The 19,754-nt window shown below is 37.1% G+C and overlaps 1 protein-coding gene across 1 annotated transcript in view; it reads right to left on the bottom strand.

Moving 5' to 3' along the window:
* Window positions 1–5,030, bottom strand: part of SH3GL3 (SH3 domain containing GRB2 like 3, endophilin A3) — a 56,799-nt gene extending 51,769 nt beyond the window's left edge. The window contains 2 exon segments of the mRNA XM_066196399.1: window positions 2,759–2,839; window positions 5,012–5,030. Coding sequence (XP_066052496.1) covers window positions 2,759–2,839; window positions 5,012–5,015 — 85 coding nt within the window. The 5' untranslated portion in view covers window positions 5,016–5,030.
* Between the last annotated feature and the right edge of the window lie 14,724 nt (window positions 5,031–19,754).

Genomic DNA, 19,754 nt, shown 5'->3' with positions numbered 1-19,754 from the left:
TTTTAAAATTTGCTTCTGAAGTTTATAAATATCAAGGAGATTTTGTGGGGATGAAGATGCCTGTAATGCATGTATATGCAAAGTGCAGTTATTTGTTAAGAGCCATTTTTTTAGTAGAAAGTGAATCACTGCAAAGAGAAAAAAAACCCAAAATATTCAGCTGCTTCTAAGGCAGTCCAGCTTAGTGTAAATGGTATAAGCATTAGATACCGTAGAGTGAGTTTGAGACATTCCTCAGCAAATCATGAGCACCTCTCTGTTTAAGGTCCTTTCATTTAACGCTAAGCCGTTTCATTCCTTGCTGCTGAGAGAGGTTTTGCAATATCAGCACACCTAATCTGCAGCCACTGTTGTTTCACTGCAGTCGAGCAGAGGCTTGTCATTAGTATGACCAGTGGCAATTTCGACCTCTAGCACAGAAAGCCAGCATAAATTACTGTGCATTGCCTAAATCCTTTTTGGAAAGCTTAGTGGGAGTTTTGTCCTTCTGCACAGGAATATGTCACATCAGTATGTTCTGGAGAAAAAGGACACCCGGCCTCCATCCCAATTGCAGGCTTTCCACACTTCCCAGTAGTAAGATAAAACCACCTACCTGGCATCACTGTATTAAAGCTTTCTATACATGAATCGTACATTTTCTCCTCTGAGTTTTGTCACTTCTTTCTTGCCATGCCAAATGTCTTTCCCTCTTCTTTACTGACCACACTCTTCAGTTCTTTGAAAAGCAGCAGCAGTTTCTCTAACTGATCTGTCATATTGCTAAACCTGCAGTTCTAAAAATGAATTTGTTCTTTTTATGAGTGAATGGTTAATCTTTATATTCCATTGTCAGAAAAAATAATCCACTAATCTGTTCCCAGTATGTAGTTTCATAATATGCCCTCTCAAAAAAAAAAAAAAAAAAAAAAAAAAGGGAAAGGGCAGCTAAGGAATTATGTATGTCCTTATTGCCTATTATCTACAGATCCACACATGTCTATATCCAGACTTTTCCCCTCACACCACTGGCAGGGCACAATACAGAAAATTAATTTTCTTAAACTGCTTGTATCGTTCTCCCCCCAAAAAAGACTATTGTGAGAAATTAACTAAAACCTAGGTTTAATATCTCCACTCATGCTCTAAATGCACACAGTAAGATCCCTTCTTTGGGAGTTACTTTTGGTCACTTCACAAAAATGTCAACATAGGAATTTTGCAAAAAAAACTCATTTAGTAAGCTGTTGGCTCAGTTTAGCTTTATAAACACTTCTAAGATTGGAACTTGAACTCAAAGTGTGCAGGACTCAGCGTAACTCTCCCATAGCTTCCAGTGACACTGCCTGAGTTGCAGTTTCTGTCTATCCTTCCTCCCTTCTGCTTCTCCCCATTCTCATTCTTTTGCTCCCTCCCTTCATCTTTCTAATTCATTCCACATGCCCTTGAATATGTACCATGCAAGCTGCTGTTTTGCATTCAACATTTGTTTATCCTGGGACTTATCACAGTATCTGAGAATCTCATAACTTTCACAGATTTTTATCCTCTTGAAGCCTTTGTGAAACAAGGAAGTGTGTGTCAATTTACAGGTGGGGAGTGGTCACACTGTAGATTAAGTGAGGTGCTCAGAGCCCTGCTTAGCCGTGGGAGCTCTATTCAAGTATTTCTTGGCTCCTGATCTGCTGTATAGATTGAACATTCCTGTCGAACTACATCTCCTGCAGTGCACCACAGTCTCTTTTCGAAGTGAGGACAGGCCATCACTCCAGCATTTTTGGCTTCTGGGAGATAAAAAGTGGCTGGGGAGGTTCTTCTTACATAAGAACAGGGACATGAGACACAAATTCAGAAATTTCAGAAAATCTCATTGCAACTTTTCAAAATCAAAATTAATGGATAGGTAGAAAAGAGAATGTGTGTGGGAATGGGTTCAAGTGTCTGACCTACATTTCCATTACACCAAAAGAAACCAAAGCATCCTAAAAAAAAAAAAATCATGCAAAGCAGACACTTTACTCATAAACAGCTAATGATCGTGTTAATGATCCAGTTAAAAATGCTGGCATCTGAAGAAAATTCTGTAATGGCCCTAGTTATATCATAGACTGGAAGGAAAACACATATCTAAGATTTCATTAGAGTTATCTTGCCCTTCTCACTTCAGAGAATCTGCTGTAGATGTAGCCAGCATGCTTTTTGCAATTAAATTCACCTACCTGTACATCCACACAGTAAGTCTCTTAATGCTGGTTCTAAATTAATTTTTTTTGAGTTGTCAAAACATAGGACTGTGTATCCATGCTTTACAACTCAAAGGGGAAGCTTCCAAAGCAGTGAAAGGAAGGCTCACATAAGGACTGAGGCTGGCAACATGTGAAATTTGGGTGCCAGGTTATTAAGTATTCTGATTTAGCCGCGATGTGAAACTCCACAGTGAGCTCTACAAATAGCTTTGCTGATACTGAGGCAGTGACCTCTGAGGCTTTCATGTGACTCTGCTGCCAATGGGTTGTCTGGTCCACCGGGGTGCCACTTTCCTTTGATTTATCTTTGAGTCTGAGGAATTTTTTTTTTTCCTGTAGTAAGAAAATCCTATTTCAAATTCATTATTAGAGCTGGCCCCAGTGGATAAATCCTAGTAACTAGATATTTATTTTCCATGGATATATGTACTGACTTTAAAACAAGCCTCATGCAGATAGACGTCTGGTTTTCCTTATTAATTAAGGGAGTTGGGGAAGGGAAGAAAAAAGGGAATATATAATAGCTCACTTACCTGAGAAAAGCTGTGCAGCTGGGTGTGATCTGTTGTATAATGCAGAAAATATGCATCTAATCAATTGTTCTGTCTTGGAACCTAAAAAAATCAGTTTATAGCAAATGTTATTATACAAACTCGGTGATAAAATAAACATTCTGATTACTTCCACACTTTTCTGCAGACCAAATACAGTCATTATAAATGAAGTTAAAAAAAAAAAAAAAAAGAGAGAGAGCGAGAGAGAGAGAGAGAGAGAGAGAGAAAGAACAGAAAAGTAACAAATAAAATGTTTGTGTAAAACTACTCTGGTAGTGAGCCCATATCTCCTATTCTTAGGATTCAAACTACTTTGCCTCGTGAAAATGTTTCAAAACTGACATGCAGAAAGAGCCTGCATTCTGCTGCAAGCATAACTTCCACTGAACTGTGCAAAAATAAGACAAGATACAATGTCAACACTAAGAAGAAAAGGTTAAGTTACAGTCCTTGTAAATTTGATGGGTATTGCATAAGAAAGCTTTTTTTTCAGTAAATCAGTTTAGTGCTTTTTTCTGTTCAGTATAAAAACATTGCAGAAAAATCAAAAGTTTCTAGATCTATCACAGAACTGTGAAAGTAGCATTTCTACGGGCTACAGAAGATACATTAAATCTTATCAGAAATTGCATCAGGGGACTTAATCTGCCTGCTGAAATTTTGCAAAAATAGGCTCTATTGCCTCTATGCCCAACTACCTAGACACCCCCAAAACTAGAGATGTATTTTAGTCTGTGTTCAATGTTTTATGCAAGTAAGTAAGTACAAATAGTGTCACCTCCACCCGCACAGCAATTACAGCTGCTGACTGCACAGTCAGATGCTGTGCGGGGAGCTCAGTCCAGGTAGTTTCAAGAAATGTGTTTCATACTAAGCACTAACAAAAATAACCAGTATTAGCGGTTCATATTCTGAATATAACACAAGAGCTATTGCACCTTACTGGATTTTCCTCCAAAACTTCCTCAAAAATTACCTTTTGCACAAAGGAAATCAGCAATGCAGTCGGTGTGCAAAGGCAGGGAGTCTCCCACACCAACATAGGCTTGAGACGGTGCCAGTTAGTTCCATGATGGAGGTTTTCCTTGTATTTTCACTCTCTGAGCAATCCTCTTTCTCAACATTTTTGTTAATCTATTTTTTGCTTCATATTTTCAGATACATAAATACGTGGAAGCATTTTACAGGAGTTCCAAAACTTCCTGAGAAGTGACTGACCTTTCAAATTCTTGGAGTATGTGCACTTAATTGAAAAGTTCTCCCCTCGATATATTTTCTCTGAACAATGGAAAAAATACCTATGTTAAACAGAACCCCATCCAGGTATGTGTGTAAACTTGAGAGAAGAATGCAAGGGAGTTATTTATAAAGGGATGAAAATATTAAGTATTATTTATTTAGTGCCAACTATATTCTTGGTTCATATCTGTTCTTACAGGCAGCACTCTGTTCATATATGGAAGAAGCAATTGGAAGCCACAGCATCTGAGCTACAGTAATTTTGATATAATGGCAATGAAAAGATGCCAGCAAAGTACTTTTTATGTGTGCATTAAACTTAGCTTTGGTTGACAGTGTGCCCACTGCAAAACATACACAATACCTATAGGAATGATAAACAGAGCTTCCTCCAAAGAAGATTTTATTCGCTTCTCTTGTAACTTAGTCATTAATTTAGTGTATAATTTGATCTATCAATTTCTTATCTATAAAAGGGATGCATCAGGATTTCTCTGAGTCTTGTCCAGGCACATTTCAATGTCTTCTGAGAGCAGCTATCCTGCTACGGGTGTTGCTCCACCCCTGCTACTCCACAGCTCTAGTCAAGACTGGGGGCTCAAACTGTAACTCTTACATCCAGTATAATATGAAACATTAATTTTATTATGGTAGCTGCAGGCATTAAGACTTTAAACAAGGAATAAAAAAAATACTACTGTTTGATATATAAAGAATATGAAGGAAAGAGTTCTGGAAATGCTTTAAAATACCTTAGTAATATTTTCTGAAGCTCTAGACATATTTACTATGATCACGTCTCTCTTTAAGTCTTGTAAGCCAACCCCATCTTATTAACTTTTAATATATGAAAAATATGCACTATAGGAAACGTAATGTTACTAATGAGGTAAAGATCTCCCCCCTCACAGTTATTTCCTGTCCATCTCTGTGGTAAGTAACCATGTATCTTTGTATATGGACATGTACAAGATAAGTGGAATAGCTACTTACCCATCTCCAGTCCCAGTGGACCTTGATTAGCCAGTAAAAAGGCAGAGACCACATCAAACCAACGCTCTACAGAACAAGCCCAAAGAAGTGCATTAAGATTCTGCCCTTGTAATGCCAGCTAGTGAGATTTTCACACATGGGGAATACTGAATGGGACCTTCTAAAGCTAAGATCCTGCAATCACATTTTGTCCCATCAACTAGTAGTTCCCAGTACAGTAAATACAAAGAAATCTGCAGTAAGAACATAGAGAAATACTCCCAGAAAATATCTCAGACTTTTAAATCACAGCAATATTCCCCTTGTTAAAAGAGCAGAAGAAATGTCTTTGCTTGTTAAACACTGCAGTCATAAAAGAAAACTTTTCTTTGCTGAGGATTGCACACAGATTTCAAGTATTTCTCTGCAGGCCAAATACAGACATAATTTTATTTTTTCTGATATAAAATGCAACCCTTCTGCAACCTAATCAAAAGTTAGACTGCCAGATCCCAAATGATACTAAAAAAAAAAAAAAAAAAGGTCACATTAAATTTCTAAGGGTCATTATTAAAAACACGTGGAATGTTCCCTGCAGTATCTTTGGAATTTAATTGCACAGTCTCTGGACACTCAAGCTACTCCTCTTAGGCAAGGAACGGAACATGCTGATGTTAGAGGCCACACTGAAAGCACACCCTTGCTTCCCCCTGCCCATCATCTTGTCCCCAGCCCTCCCTACTGCTCTGGCCAAACCCTAAAGACAATCAGCACAAGAAATAGCATGATCATGGAGGAGTGCTTGAAAGTACTGTTAAAAAAAGATTTTCTCAAGAGTAAGAAAAAAAAACTCAAGAAAAGCCAGCTTAAGTGGCTGGTCCAAATTTAAACCAAACCCACCTGCAAACCAGGCAGAGCAAACCAGGATCTGAATTAAAGCCAACTCATGTGAATTTCAGGTCAACCAATGGCTAATAGCAGCTCCACAGGGATTAGAAGCACTGCCTGCTACTAAACTAAGCAACCCTAAATGTAAACTCACTCATCCAGTGAAGTCATGTTGAACATCTATCTACTGGAGCATGACTTTAATCAATACAAAAAAAATTCCAGATAAACTGGCAAAATTTTGTTCAGCAAATGTATCCAGTAGAAAATGATTTAAAGGGGTTCTTCAGATCTCCCTGATACCTCCTACTGTTTCATCTTTTCTGGAAAAGCTGATTCAATACAAAACTTGTAGCACGTCCACAAGCTTTAGATTTCCTGACCTCCAGCAAATGGAAGGCTTATTACAGTTTCCCTGGAAGTCTAAGAACACATCTCTTTTTGAGCATTTTGTCACTATGCGAAGTGCAGTGCTGTCTGTGCTGAAATTTAGTTTCCATAAATGAAATAACATCTGGTAAGCTCCAAGAATATCAGGGGATGCCTATCCATGCCATATTACAGCATCCTTGCTCTGATTTACTGATACTTAGTTTCCTAAGATTAGACTGTTGGAACTATCTAGAGGGATATAGAGTTTATTTATAAGCTCTAGTATACCTGCTCATAATTTATTTAAAAATCATTCCAATCATTTATTTTATAAATCAATTAGCTTCTACTGATTTCCTTCCAATTTACAGTGAAATATCTTCTGCCTGTTGCTATTCTGCTTATTTAAGTTGGGCAAATGTTTAAATCGAGTTCTTATGCTGTAGCATGATGCCCTGAAATAATTTTCCAATAACAAATTTATTTTAAAATTCTCTTAAAAAGTTTAGTAAAAGGATGATGAGCAATCAATTAGGGCCATGTTGATGATTTAGGAAATATTATTATCTTAGCTTTGCTTTGAAACAAACCGAAAGAATGTGCAAGAAAACAGATACCATCCATAAAGGTACTTCTTTAAAAAGTTAGAACTAGTACCAATGTACAGACTGTTCTGTGAAATCATATTTCTCAGCTTAAGGAAACTCATTGGGATCTGGGTCACTGGGTTAAAAAGAACTGTGTTAGCAAAAGCAAGATTACAAAAGTAAGATGTCTTTCTAATTTCATATGCTAGACAATTAAGGGAACTTGATTTCAACAAAATGTTTCTGATATTATATAGGATGGAGTTACGCATACTGCAGCTAAAAACAGTAACAAGTTAAACTCTCAACAAATAAAGGGGGAGAAATGTAAATCTGTCCTCTATGCCCTACTTCTTCTTCTGCCTATTCCCCACAGAGTGGGAATTCTGCAAGGACACAATATACAAAATGTATATAACTGTATATACAAATGTATATATCTAGGCTCTGCAAGAGCACTACATAGAAACAATAAATTTAAAAAGTACAATAAATTTAAATCAAATTTGCTTTTAATCTCCCTTTATGCTTATTAAGAAAAGGAAAATTTGAAGGCTTCAAAAATTACTGTAATGACATCGCAGAGAAAAATAATCTTACTAAAAAAGACTCAGTTAAACTTTAAAATATATAGCTAAAAGTCCTGAAATATTTTATGGTTCACCACCTAACATAAAACAACAACACAGAAAAACAACAGTAAACACACTCTGCTGCCTTAACAGCCAAATCTGTTCATGTAAAATAAACTCATGCTATGACTGCCACACTGGATTAATAGACATGGAAATCAACAAGTTCCCTCTTCTAGGCAAGAATCCCTTGTAGCTCCATGCTAAAATCCATTGCAAAGAATTAATACTTCCATAAGAAACTTCATTGCAAGGACATTTGAAATAGGCTGGAATGGAAATTTATTCCCAATGAGTAATACTGGGTATTCCTACTGCATGGAAGGCTCTGACTTTGATTACTTTGTATTTGGATTATGTTTTACCTTGCAAGACTCTCATCTCACAGTGAATGATTACAAGCACTATTAAGTGTTAAGGATGATGTGATATTTAACTCATCGTGTACTTGGGGAATATGATTCATATTTTACCAGTGAAGGGATTGAGATACAGACTGGTTAAAGGGTTTGACCTAGAAAATTCTTCAGAAATAGGTACTGAACATCTCTCTCAGGTTCCACAGCTGTGTCTTAGTCAAATGCTTTGCCCTAACTGGTGTTCAGACCACACCTCACTGACAGGGTGTCACAGTACTCTTTTATCCGTAGTTTCACCCCAAATACATGTGAAATTACAGGTAAAATTGTCACTTTTGGAGGCTGCAGAGAAAATTTTGCAAGGTATCTTGCCTCAAATTTCCTTTCACTGATATTTAAACTTTTTTAATCTTTTCCCTGGAGTGGAAAACAATCCTACTTCAGTACAAATTGCTATACAGGAGAAAAGCAATAATTTCTCTATCTGCATGAAATCACCCCTTCTTGGATATTCAGATACAACTGCTATATACTTTCAGGCCTAAATAAAACTACTGATTTATTTCAAACAAACTGGTAAAATTATTTTAATGTTGCTTGTATAGACATAAAAATCAGATGCACAGGTAGTTCTGCTCGCTACAGGTGAAAGGCTGCAGAAGGGTGTATGTTTTAAAGCACTCTGAGATTATTGAAAAAAACTAAGATTTCGGCTCTCACCAGATCAAGTTTGTGACAAACCGGGTGAAACTGAAGGTACTCAACTTCTGCAAAGCTGCAGGGACACAATCACTAATCAACAATCTGATCCACCTTGGGCAGCTTGGAATTTTGTAGTAGCCCTCAGCAGGGCCAGCATTTTTTATGATTTCTCTTTTTGTTGGTAAAGTCCCCAAAACCATACATATTTTGATATAAATCCAGTCGCTTCTGCATCATCTGACTTCTGAATCAGCCCCTCAAAGAATACTGCATTGGCAGTAGGTACTGTGCACAGAATAATCTTTGTTCTCTGCCATATGCCCCATGTGGTATTTTAAAAAATGACTGATTGCTGCATGATTGCTCTGTTTTCCCCTGTAGCTCTTGGGCTATATATCTTCAGGTGTGTTAAGGTACCATGGTACAATGCCAGACTAAAATTTGCCTTAAACAAACTCCCAATAGCTCTGATATCACTTTTAATTTATATTATAATTTCTAAATTCTAGTTGTTCCCTTGTGACTTTTTTTTTTTTCCACAAGCACATCTGGAGCTGAGAAGCATTCTGTGCAGGAAACAACAATGTGTATTAAATGACACCCTTCTGTGGGACTTGTGTCTCAGTGCAATCTGACCTCTTTCACCAGACTGGCCAGTTGAGTCCCACGGGTTCTGGGCAGTTCTTACTGTTTTACCTAAAGCAAAAAATTCCTGGGAGTGTCCACAAATCTGAACCGGCATCTGTTCTTTTCCTGTTGTTTCTTCTTTGAAAATATAAACAGAATGTTAATTACCTTGCCCTGATTTTATCCTGCTGCTCAGTTTGTTTCCTTTTAACTTTTGAATCTATTACCACCTGCCAATTTGTCTAATCCTCTATTCTGGCAGATGTAAGGTTTTAGCTGAGATTCCTGCAATGATCCTGAAGGAAAATGAGCCGTATTCCACTAGGTCAACAAGACTCAAAAGGACAAATCTGAGTCTTGTTACAAACATCACTTCATCGTTTGCAAAAATTGGAATCTACATACAGAAAGTTATTTCATAATTTTGTTCATGGATGCATTCATAGGAATTTGACAATCTCTCATATGAAAGGAAGTAAGTCACAAGATTTGTGCCTCCAATACTTTCAGTGCCCTTTTCATTTTTGCCATGTTTTGTTCTTAAATTAATAATAAAATAAAACTTTAGATAATTTGGAGATTCTTCCCTAGTTCTCAGCACACACAGAAGAAGAAAGCTGAATCAGCGTTTTCACACGTGCTCAACTCCATAATTATGGGCTGTGCTGAATTAGAGAGTTGTGCTCAGGTTTCATATTACAAGGATTACTTTAATTCTATACAGGAAAAAAAGAATATTTTACACCATATTTTAATAAATAATTAATATTAACCTGCATCTATTAAATAAAGGTTCAAACTTGCACAGTGCCGTAAGCTCCCACTGGATGGTGTTTATCGACTTGCAAAATCAGGACCTGGTACAATGGTATTTGGAGAGCACTTCTGTTTCATACTGTGCCAGTTCAATATTGCTAACTACAGGTGTTTAAAAAGCATGAAGTGGTCCATCAAATATCAAAAGATTAGCTTTATGCTTGCCAGGTCTTTTAAAAATAAATAAATAAAATTTGGGCTCTGCTTATTTGCCTTCTGGTTTTTGATACTCCAGGGTTCACCTGGCTCATGTTTTCATGTTTTATCTCTAACCATAAAGGTGAGAACTTTTTTTTTGATGGAAGTTAAAGTTTGCATCTACTCACTAGCCTGCAGGAGCAGACTTTAGGACAACATCAAATATCATTAACGCTCATGGGAAAATCGTGAAAATGGGCTCTGCTGGTTGATAACTTACTAATTTACAAATTTTAGTAATAGACATTGGTGCTTTGAACTACTGATGTGAATTAGCCAGGTTCTACCACTTACTTAATAGTCTATGTTCCTTGTGGCATTGAAATTACTGTGGCTTAGAAACAACTGAACTACTCTGCAACTGAACACAGCACTGCTTGCCCTGTGAATCTGGAACAGATTTAGTCATAGAGCAGTGGGGGTTTTACATTTTATACTAGAATAGAAACAGTATTTTAGGAGTAGATGGAGTACCTTTAGAGTAGTTACTGCAATTGTTTCAATAATGAAACTGCTGGTTTCCCTCCCTTTTATAGTTCTTTGCCTTCAACAAGAAGCTCCACAAGGTGCAATTTCATGTCACGGATTGTCATTGTTTGCTATTTGATGGATTAGACATACTCAGAGGTGTTTTGTGAGCCATTTTTAAGACAGAACTGTAAACCCCTGAACAGCTACATCTTTTGGTCTGTCTTAAATACAGGAGCTTCTGAAACATGTGAAATGGTGTGGATTTCTTGGAGGAATGAATAACTGAGGAATGAAGAACTAATACACACTTGGGCTCTATTGCTGATGTATCACAACATTGTTCCAGTAATTAACTTCTCCAAAGAATTAAGAGTTCAATTTGAAGGCTCCTTCCCCGGTCATTTTTGCACCTGGCTAGATTAATTGCCTCAAGAACTGAAAACAAATATAAAGATCTAAAAATTTTGGACCCGTTTTTTACCCTGTGTGCTGTGAGAAGAGTAACTGAGTTCTTTTCTTTCATAAACTGATTTAGGGCTTTAATTGGCTGTTGGGTGACGTAGAAAATATAAAATCTCATTCTATGCCTCATACCTTGCAACCTATGAATCTGTCAGTTCAGATGAGACTGCTGTGGTAATCACAAAACAAAATTAGGTGAGAACCAAGGGGAAAACCTTTTTCTTATTATCTTTTAAAAATCTCTTGTGTTGCCAAATGGCTATAGTAAGTAGAGAAGAACTACACATAAACTCACCTCATTTAAACATGGTGCTTTTATAAATTGAACTAATAATAACAAAATGCATTTCAAATTATGAGTTAATTAAATGCCTAGATATTCTCTTTACTGTTGAATTCATTTTTGCCCAATTTTAGGATTAACAAACTGCCATGCTTAAAATTACAATTGAGGTGCCAAATCACTATTTATATACCTCATACTGTGACAGTGCTTTGTGAAGCAGTCTCAAAATATATTCCTCAATTGATAGGTGTAACATTTTTGTTTCTAATGGTCTGCAATTACTATTAGCAGCTGAACAAGCAGAAAACTACTCGCTCACCGAATAACATGCAAATATTTAATATTTTAAATATTAAGTGTTCTAAGTATCAGTAACTGAAAACCCTGGTACATTCAGTTCACGCAGAATTATTTCACTGAGGAATGAATAACCTTGCCTTCAATTCTCCTAATTGCCTCTGCTGGAATCCCTGGCTTTGCAGCCAGACATCTTTAGGAAAATGTGCCATGGTCCATCACTGCAATCACATTGGAATTTCTCTTAATATCCAGCGTCTTTTGTTGCTTATTTCATACTACCTATGCTAACACAATTATTAGTAATTGTATATGAGTATTGTATTAGTAAGATTCATGCTTCCTTACACTATTATAAAATGTACATTTGTTCTTTATAAGAAAACAGGACACTTAAGAACACTTGTTTGCATGAAGTCAGCAGTAGTTTGGAATGGGCAGAAAGCAGGTTTGAGCTTTTGCTTTAGTAAACGTTAATTACACAGGTATTTCCTGCATGAGGAATTACTCTCTCAGAAATACAGAGCTGTGTTTTGACAGTCAGTGTTTTTAAGAATTTGCTTTTTGCTTTCTTAACCAAAAAGGATTTTTTTTTCCTTCAAAGTTTATTTATTGCTTTGGTTTTTTAGCCCCTGAAGTACATTCCCAAGATTTTGATTTTCAGTCTGGAGTCCTACTGGGTTTAGAATTTCACTGAATATTTGAGAAGTGTCCTGGCCAAGGAAGGCTTGCAGAAGTAGACACTTCTAAGCACAGAAGTATTTTTAGTCGCAAATATTAAAAAAATGCACTCGCAGCTGTTCACACAGCAGTGATTGGAGTGGTTGGAGTACTGGAGAATGCTGATACCTTGATATGTTTTATGAGTGTAATGTAGCTGCGCTTCAGGCAGAAATTCTTCAGAAGAATGAGGAAAAAGAACATGAAGGGAAACTGTTTAAATTTTTTAAAGAAGGAATTGTTCTTTTTTTTGGTTTTTAAAAGGGACAGAAATAATACTGGAGTTCATATACATATATACTGAAATGGAAATGTATTTTCATTTGGGTACACTGTGCAATTCTACTTTTATTAAAATTATCTCAAGTAAATGCCATAACCTGAGAATTACATACGATAACTGGTTTAGCATTGATGTTGTTTCTTTTTTTTTATACTGCTCATGATTATCAAGCTGTCAATTGTGCACATTGAAAAAACGAGTGTAAGAACACAGGCAAAACTAGATTTTCCAGGGGGCTTAGAGAATGTAATCTGCATGTCGACTTTCCCAATGCCCTCTTCCACTTTCCCTCTGACCCATCTGAAAGGAGCGCCTGCATTTCAGCATAAATGTGTTCTACCAAAACCCACCCAACCCCAACAGCAACCTCGTTGTGCATCTGATCAGTGTCCCACCAAGCCCAGCAGCCCTTCTCCCAGAAAAGCCAGTATTGACTACAGGGTTTTGAAGCCAAGCAATTGATTTCAGTCTGCAAAGACCTCCTGAACTGAAGTTGGCAGTTTCCACACAGTCTTAGAAAAGCTGGTTTCAGACTTTAAAGATTTAAGACACAGCAGTTGGTTCAGAGAAATTTGTTAACATTTGGGTACTTTACACAAATAGAAGTCTCAAGTTTAATTTTTTTTTTTTGGGGGGGGGGTTTGTTGGTTTTGTGTGGTTGTTTTGTTTTGGTTTTTTTGGTTTGGTTTTTTTTTTTTTCTACAATACCTGCTTGGAAGATATCATGACTACCAAGACTAAGCACTGATACTAATTAATAATTTCCAATGCAGTATACATCAAACACTGCAGTTAAAGAAAATCTTCTGGTTTATTTGCTTTTATTTCACGAAGAGAACACATAAAATAACTGAACCCTGTAAATAAAATAAAATTATAAATTAAGATAAAATACCACCCTTTTTCTTTTTCTCTATAGCCTCATGCATTCCTTTCAAACATGAAATAACTTCTGAAGGAAGGATGGCTGTGGTGAAAATCAATATTTTTCCTCTAGCTGAGCCTACTTCAGAGAAAAGTCAGATCCTGCCTATGCCCTCTGCTTGCATCTAAAAATTTTAGGTTTCATTCCCTGTGGTAACTATCATAACTATACAGCTACTTCATACAGTATATATTGACTTTGTAAACTGTGGTTGTTCTCTGGTGCGGGGATCAGTATTCTGGACTGAGCATTCAAGTGTGGAAACAGGAAAAGTCTGACATGTTATTAGATGCGTCCTTACTCATGCTCTTTGTAAGACTTCCTACATATCCCTGGATAGAAAATCAATGGTTACGTATGAAGTATCTGTGGTTACCTATTGGAAAGTAGCAATATTCTTCTTGAATTTGTGAAAGAATCTTGGCTTTCTTATTTAGCAATGAAGGACTGCTAAAGACAGAAAAAAAGTTGACCAAAGAATATAATAATCCTTAGTTTATTGCAAGAAACACCAAAAAACAGAATGAGCAGGAGGTGAAGACCTACATAGAAACTGTCCCCTGCTACCTACAGCAAAAAGGTTTGCCTTTGAGCAGAGCTGAACCTATTTCAAAATCTTCTGCAAAGCAAGAAAAAATTAATGAGGTAATACAACTAAAGCTTAAAGAAAAGTGACTGCAAAGGAGAAGAGAATTAGAGAGAAGGAAGGTATTTATACACAGCAGTTATTAATAAGTCTCAGAACTTAACAGAAGCCATCTACAGTGTCTGCACTATTCTAAATTTAAAAAAAAAACCAAAAAACCAAAACAATATAATAATGTTTCAGTAGAAAATTTAGTTAGAAATGGGGCTCCATAAAATTATCAAATAAGAGATGATTTCCTGCTCCAAAGGGCTTCCTATCTAAGTGTCAGTCAAAAGAGTCAGACAAAAATATATTGCTAAGTGGTCAATTGGGTTTATTTATAGTTCTTAAATCAAACTGGTCTTAGCATCTGCAGGTTATCATGTACCAGCACTGAGCTCACATATAATTATCACAGAGTTGGTAACTACAGCTTTCCAAGACAAGGTCTACTCCCTCACATTTCAGGTGTAAAAACAAAGCAGAGAATGTGCCCTTATGAGGCTGTAGTGTCTAGTTGAGGAATCACATGCTTATAAATATGATAGGCCAGATTCTGCCCCTGGTTATGTGCCTTTGTCAACTCACTGACAACATTAACTACAAAATAATATAAAGTGACACAGGGATTAAGCATTTTTACAGCTTAGAAAGCAGAGAGATCACCTTAGAACATGCAGGTATTCTAGGCTTAAAGTACTTACATCTTGCAGCTGTGAAATGTTCTTTCTGTAGAGGATACACATTACATAGCATGCAGGTGGCAGTCATATCCTATCACTATTGTAAAAGCAGTTTATTAAGCATACATGGTGTGACAGGGAAATGGAAGATAGCCAGGAATTTGATCTTACCTGGTGCTCTGTGCTGCTGCTTCACGGTCTCTTGCCATGTTCAGAAGTCCTGTGCTTTGTATTTGCTTCAGGCCTAGAGCGTCAAAGTGTATCAGTTCTTTTACAAAGCCACACAGCATCAGCATGACATGTGAAACTAGCCAGTTCTGCAGCTCTTTACACTTCAAATGTTTTCATGATATTGAGCCTTACAAGAAGAAATGTCAACCCAGCCTGATCTTTAAGCCTTTCACCATTGAATCAACACACGTGTGTTACAGATATTTAACAGTAACTGTAGAGATGGATGAACGAGTTTGTGGAAAATCCTGACCCAGCATGCATTTGCTCCAAAAGCCTTCCCAACCTTCTCTAAAGTTCTTGTCACATCAGTGGAGTTCTTATTTCTTTGTTACTCCTTGTGAATTTCCTGGTCATCATACTGTTGCTGCTGATGTAGTAAAACCACATCCATCATCATAACCAAACCCTTTAGCTGAGTCTACACAGCTTGATTATAAACCTTCACTTTGGTAACGTAGATAAGCAAATACTTACTGTAAGGAACAACAGACACCCTGCTCAAACAAGCAGCACATTCTGGAAATGAAAAATGTGCCTGAACACTCTGCTGTATTTTTAATCTTATATAACAAGCCATTTTTTCACAGGCAGCAGATTAACTCTGTAAAGGAGGCAAGAAGAGGAGTTCAGGTGTTTCGGGAAGCATGGGCCATCAGTGTGTTTGCTGTCATTTCTCCACATTCTCTATTTTACCATTCCATGTCTTCCCTTTTCCATCACTTATTTTTTCCCTAGGTTGCTTTCCCCTTTCTTTTCTGCTCTCATTTTGCTTGCAGACTCCAGATCTATAAGGACTTTGCTTCGTAACCTTTTCTTGTACAGAATTTATTTAGTACTCATCCATTATTTTGTGTTATTCTGCTTTAAATGTGTGAGTTCCACTGTCCAAGCAGGAGCAAATGACCTGTGTGAATGCTGGTGAGCACCTTGGTCTCTGTGGCTGACAGGGTATAAAGCCTGTCACTCTTAATTGCCACCACAGACGACCTTTCAGCCTGAGTTTTGAAGTTCAATCATGAGATATTTGGCATTTCTCCAGCAATTTGCACATGTTTTAACTGCAGACTGTGTGTATGTGTATGCAGGCATGGGTCATTACACAAAGTGAAACCACCAGCTTGTGTGTCGTAGGCCACCAAACAGCCACCAGCTGATAATGACTCTCACTTATTACTAACCAGGGTCAAATTCATGCCAGTGACCTAGAAGAAAAGGGCTCCATATCTCATTACTAACATTCTGAGCTCTCCAGACCCTCTGACCACTGCATTCAGGTCTTTAAGCAATAAAAAAGAAGAAAGAAAAAAAATCAGGAAACTAAACCAGGTATTTCAGTAAAATGCATGTGCAGTGTATGACCACATTAAGCACCATCCAGAGAGTAAAATTCTTCCACTCACAATCTGATAATGCATTCTTGGCATACACATACCTTCTTCTACAAAACAGCTAAAAAACTATCAGCTAGGAATTAGTGTGATAGAGAAGCATCTCCAGTCTGTTGAATGGATAACAGACATTTAGAGGAATCCTTAAATACTTTTTTACTTGATAGCCCCTAACTTTTCTGAGTGAGTCAGTCTGGTGTGCTCAGTAAATAAAAAGATTCACAGAAGCCCCTCAAGTGCATTTTAACAGAAAAAAAGGCATTTGAATGTCTTCATTAAGTCATACCAAGATAAACTGTAAACTTTAAAGACATTTCTTTTTCTTAAATCGTAAGACATTAATGGAGTGCATCTGCAAATATCAAAATAGGATCCCATTATTCAAAAATGAGATTTTAAATTCTTTTCCCCCATCTTATGTTTTTGTGCAATATTTTGGTTTTGTATTTTGGGACTGTAAGTAACTGTTGTAGTGTCTCAGGATATTTAGAAAGAAAGAACTCAAATCTGCAAATCTGCTAATGTGATAGTGATCCAGCAAAGAAATTGCAAATGCACACTTCAATTCAGTTAAACTGCTGATTGCCAGAACACATTTTAGGATTTAGTTCTAACAGATCCAGGAATTCGAGGTCTTTAAAGCCTAACTAATTTAAATAAATGCATACACTCAGCTTTTTACTTTCCTTAAGATGATAAACAGTACAGAATCATGAACTCTAAGTTCTTTCCCACGTTATCTGTACTACCATATAAAATATTTCTAATGTAAACGTCCTAAAGTTGACAAGGTCTCATTAAAGCAGGAGAGCTCATAGCCCCTAGCATAGCAGTTATGCCACCCTTGTATTTTTTGAAATACTAAATCCTAAACTCAGGCTTGGTATGTAAGTAGAGAAATTAATTTTTAATATTTTGGTTTACTATAGATTTGGATCCTTTGGTTTGTGAAGAGCACATTATTCAGCTATTTATTTGGGCTTTTAGATATATTCCTTCTGTAGCAAGCTATTAGCCATCTTCAATGCAAAAACTGTGTTGAAATATTGTGTCCAAATTAGTTCATTTGCCTGAAAGGGAGTGGGAGGGGAATAGTGATAGTAAGAAAACTCTTTATGTGTGTTGTTCCAGGCATGATAGCAGCCTTGCCAAATCCAGGTGTTCAAAAACCAGAAGACAGCTCCCAAAACACAAAATTGGATCAAACATCACAAGATTAATATCTGTTTGTTTTTCTTTTGATTTACTTTATGGCTTCTGAGATTTAATTTTTAAATGAAAGAGGAGATTCTTACCTAACCACAGAATTTTGGAAGCTGTGAGTTAAAGAAGAAAATTATACTGAGAAGTTCATCTGCTTGTGCTTTTGCCCACCCTCTGTTGCTCAACATCTACACTAGAACTGCAAGGAAGGGACTACATGAGCCTTTTCACCAGAGCTGCACCACCTGGACTCCCCAGCACAGTGTGAACCCTGGGTTGCCAGTTAATGTAGCATCAAGCATGCTTTGTGTTGAGGAAGTGATGCAAATGAAAATAAATGGCCCAGTGAGTTTGGTCCTGCAGAAATCCAGTAGCAGTAGCAAACCATCCTGTACCTTGTGTGATTATTTGGGTTATTATAATATAATGACAGATAACATGATTATAGTAAGTGTGATTACTTGGGTTATTCAGAGATGTCATTGTATTTCTTCTGCAAAAGACAGTCTGTGAACTCTGAGCCTAAATTTCACACGTTTGAATGATTTTGCCTCTACATAAACTAAGCTGAAGGAATAGGTGCATGAAATTTCGGAGACTTCCCATGAGTTCAAAATAAGCACCTACAAGTTCGTGATCTGTCTATGAGGATTTCACTGCAGATCTCCACAATGTCCAAATTTTCCCCCGGATGTTTGTGTAATTAGCCTTAAAGACTGTTCCAGATTCAAAGTCATTTCATGATGCAGAATGTGGAAGGAGAGGCAATGTGAATATGCTGACACAAGCAGGTCTCCTTGACCCATTCCTGGGATAGCATTATTTACAGTGTTTAGGAAACAATCTGATCTCAGAATCTGTTTGTCTCCTTTTGTCTAGTGAGTACACACCTAAACAGTGCACTAGTCTAGTCTGGCACTCCAAAAGCATTACTTTGTTCCTAACCTGATCATCCCAAGCTTATGCAACTGTGTTTTCTGTCTTTCCCACTAACTTTTGAACCTATTGGCCAATCTCAAATAAATTCGATAGAAGAGCAGTGATCTCCAAGATACTAAGTTCTACCCAGCTACATGAAAACTGATGACTAGATAGATGACTGGCCTCATTAAGAGAAAAACTGCAGCATGAACTTAAAAGTTCTGTTTTGTCTGGCTCACCAGCTGGACAATCAACACACAAGCAGCCACAGGACATGCTGCCTCTTGCCCAGCTAGTAATTTGGTACAGCAATGAGACCTCAGGATACTGTGTATGGACAGCAAGAGAGGACAAGAAAGCACAGGTGGAATATTTGAGGTCCTGGATAGAAGAATCATAAGGTATATGAGAGGAAGCAGCTGATATTACTATTGTGGAGCCTTACAGAGACATAAGATTGAAAGACAAATGTGTAGGCGTTTACTCATGACAACATTCTTCATCATCAGCAAGGTGTGTAGCTGCTGGTTATCAATAATGTGCAACTCTTCCTTTCAGATTTTTAAGACAAGAATGCGTATTTGAAAATCAGATCTGTTAGATGCTCAGTCAGAAGTCAGTGCATCTATATCCAACTGCAGAAACCAAAGATGGCATGACTGAGAACTAAGACAATATTCTCCACAAAATATTTATAGCCTAAACCAGAGATTATCCACAGTGTGCTTTCAAGGCAAATCCTGCACTGACTGTGCTATGTCAACCCTGCTACAAACTGTACCATTGCAAAGATGTCACTAAGAAGAGGGCTGGGGTTTAGAAAATTTTGCAACTGCAAAATAGGGACTTTCCACTGGCATTTACTGTGCTGGACATCATATACACCAGTAGCATAAGTTACTTTCTAGGTTAAACAGATGCTCGAAGCTACAGTACACCACCAATTCAGGTATTTTGAGAGAATCAAACAGAGTCTACCTGATGATTATAGAGCCATAATGCTCCATGATAATATAGATGTAAACACTATGGAACTTAATAGCTTTTCAGCAATATGTGACTATATTAACTTATAAAGGTAT

The sequence above is a fragment of the Chamaea fasciata genome, unplaced genomic scaffold, assembly GCF_029207755.1.
Source record: "Chamaea fasciata isolate MVZ Bird 193981 ecotype frontalis unplaced genomic scaffold, bChaFas1.0.hap1 SCAF_14, whole genome shotgun sequence".
NCBI lineage: Eukaryota > Metazoa > Chordata > Aves > Passeriformes > Sylviidae > Chamaea > Chamaea fasciata.
The sequence above is the reverse complement of the archived record's forward strand: the minus strand, read 5'-3'. Positions and strand labels throughout refer to the sequence as shown.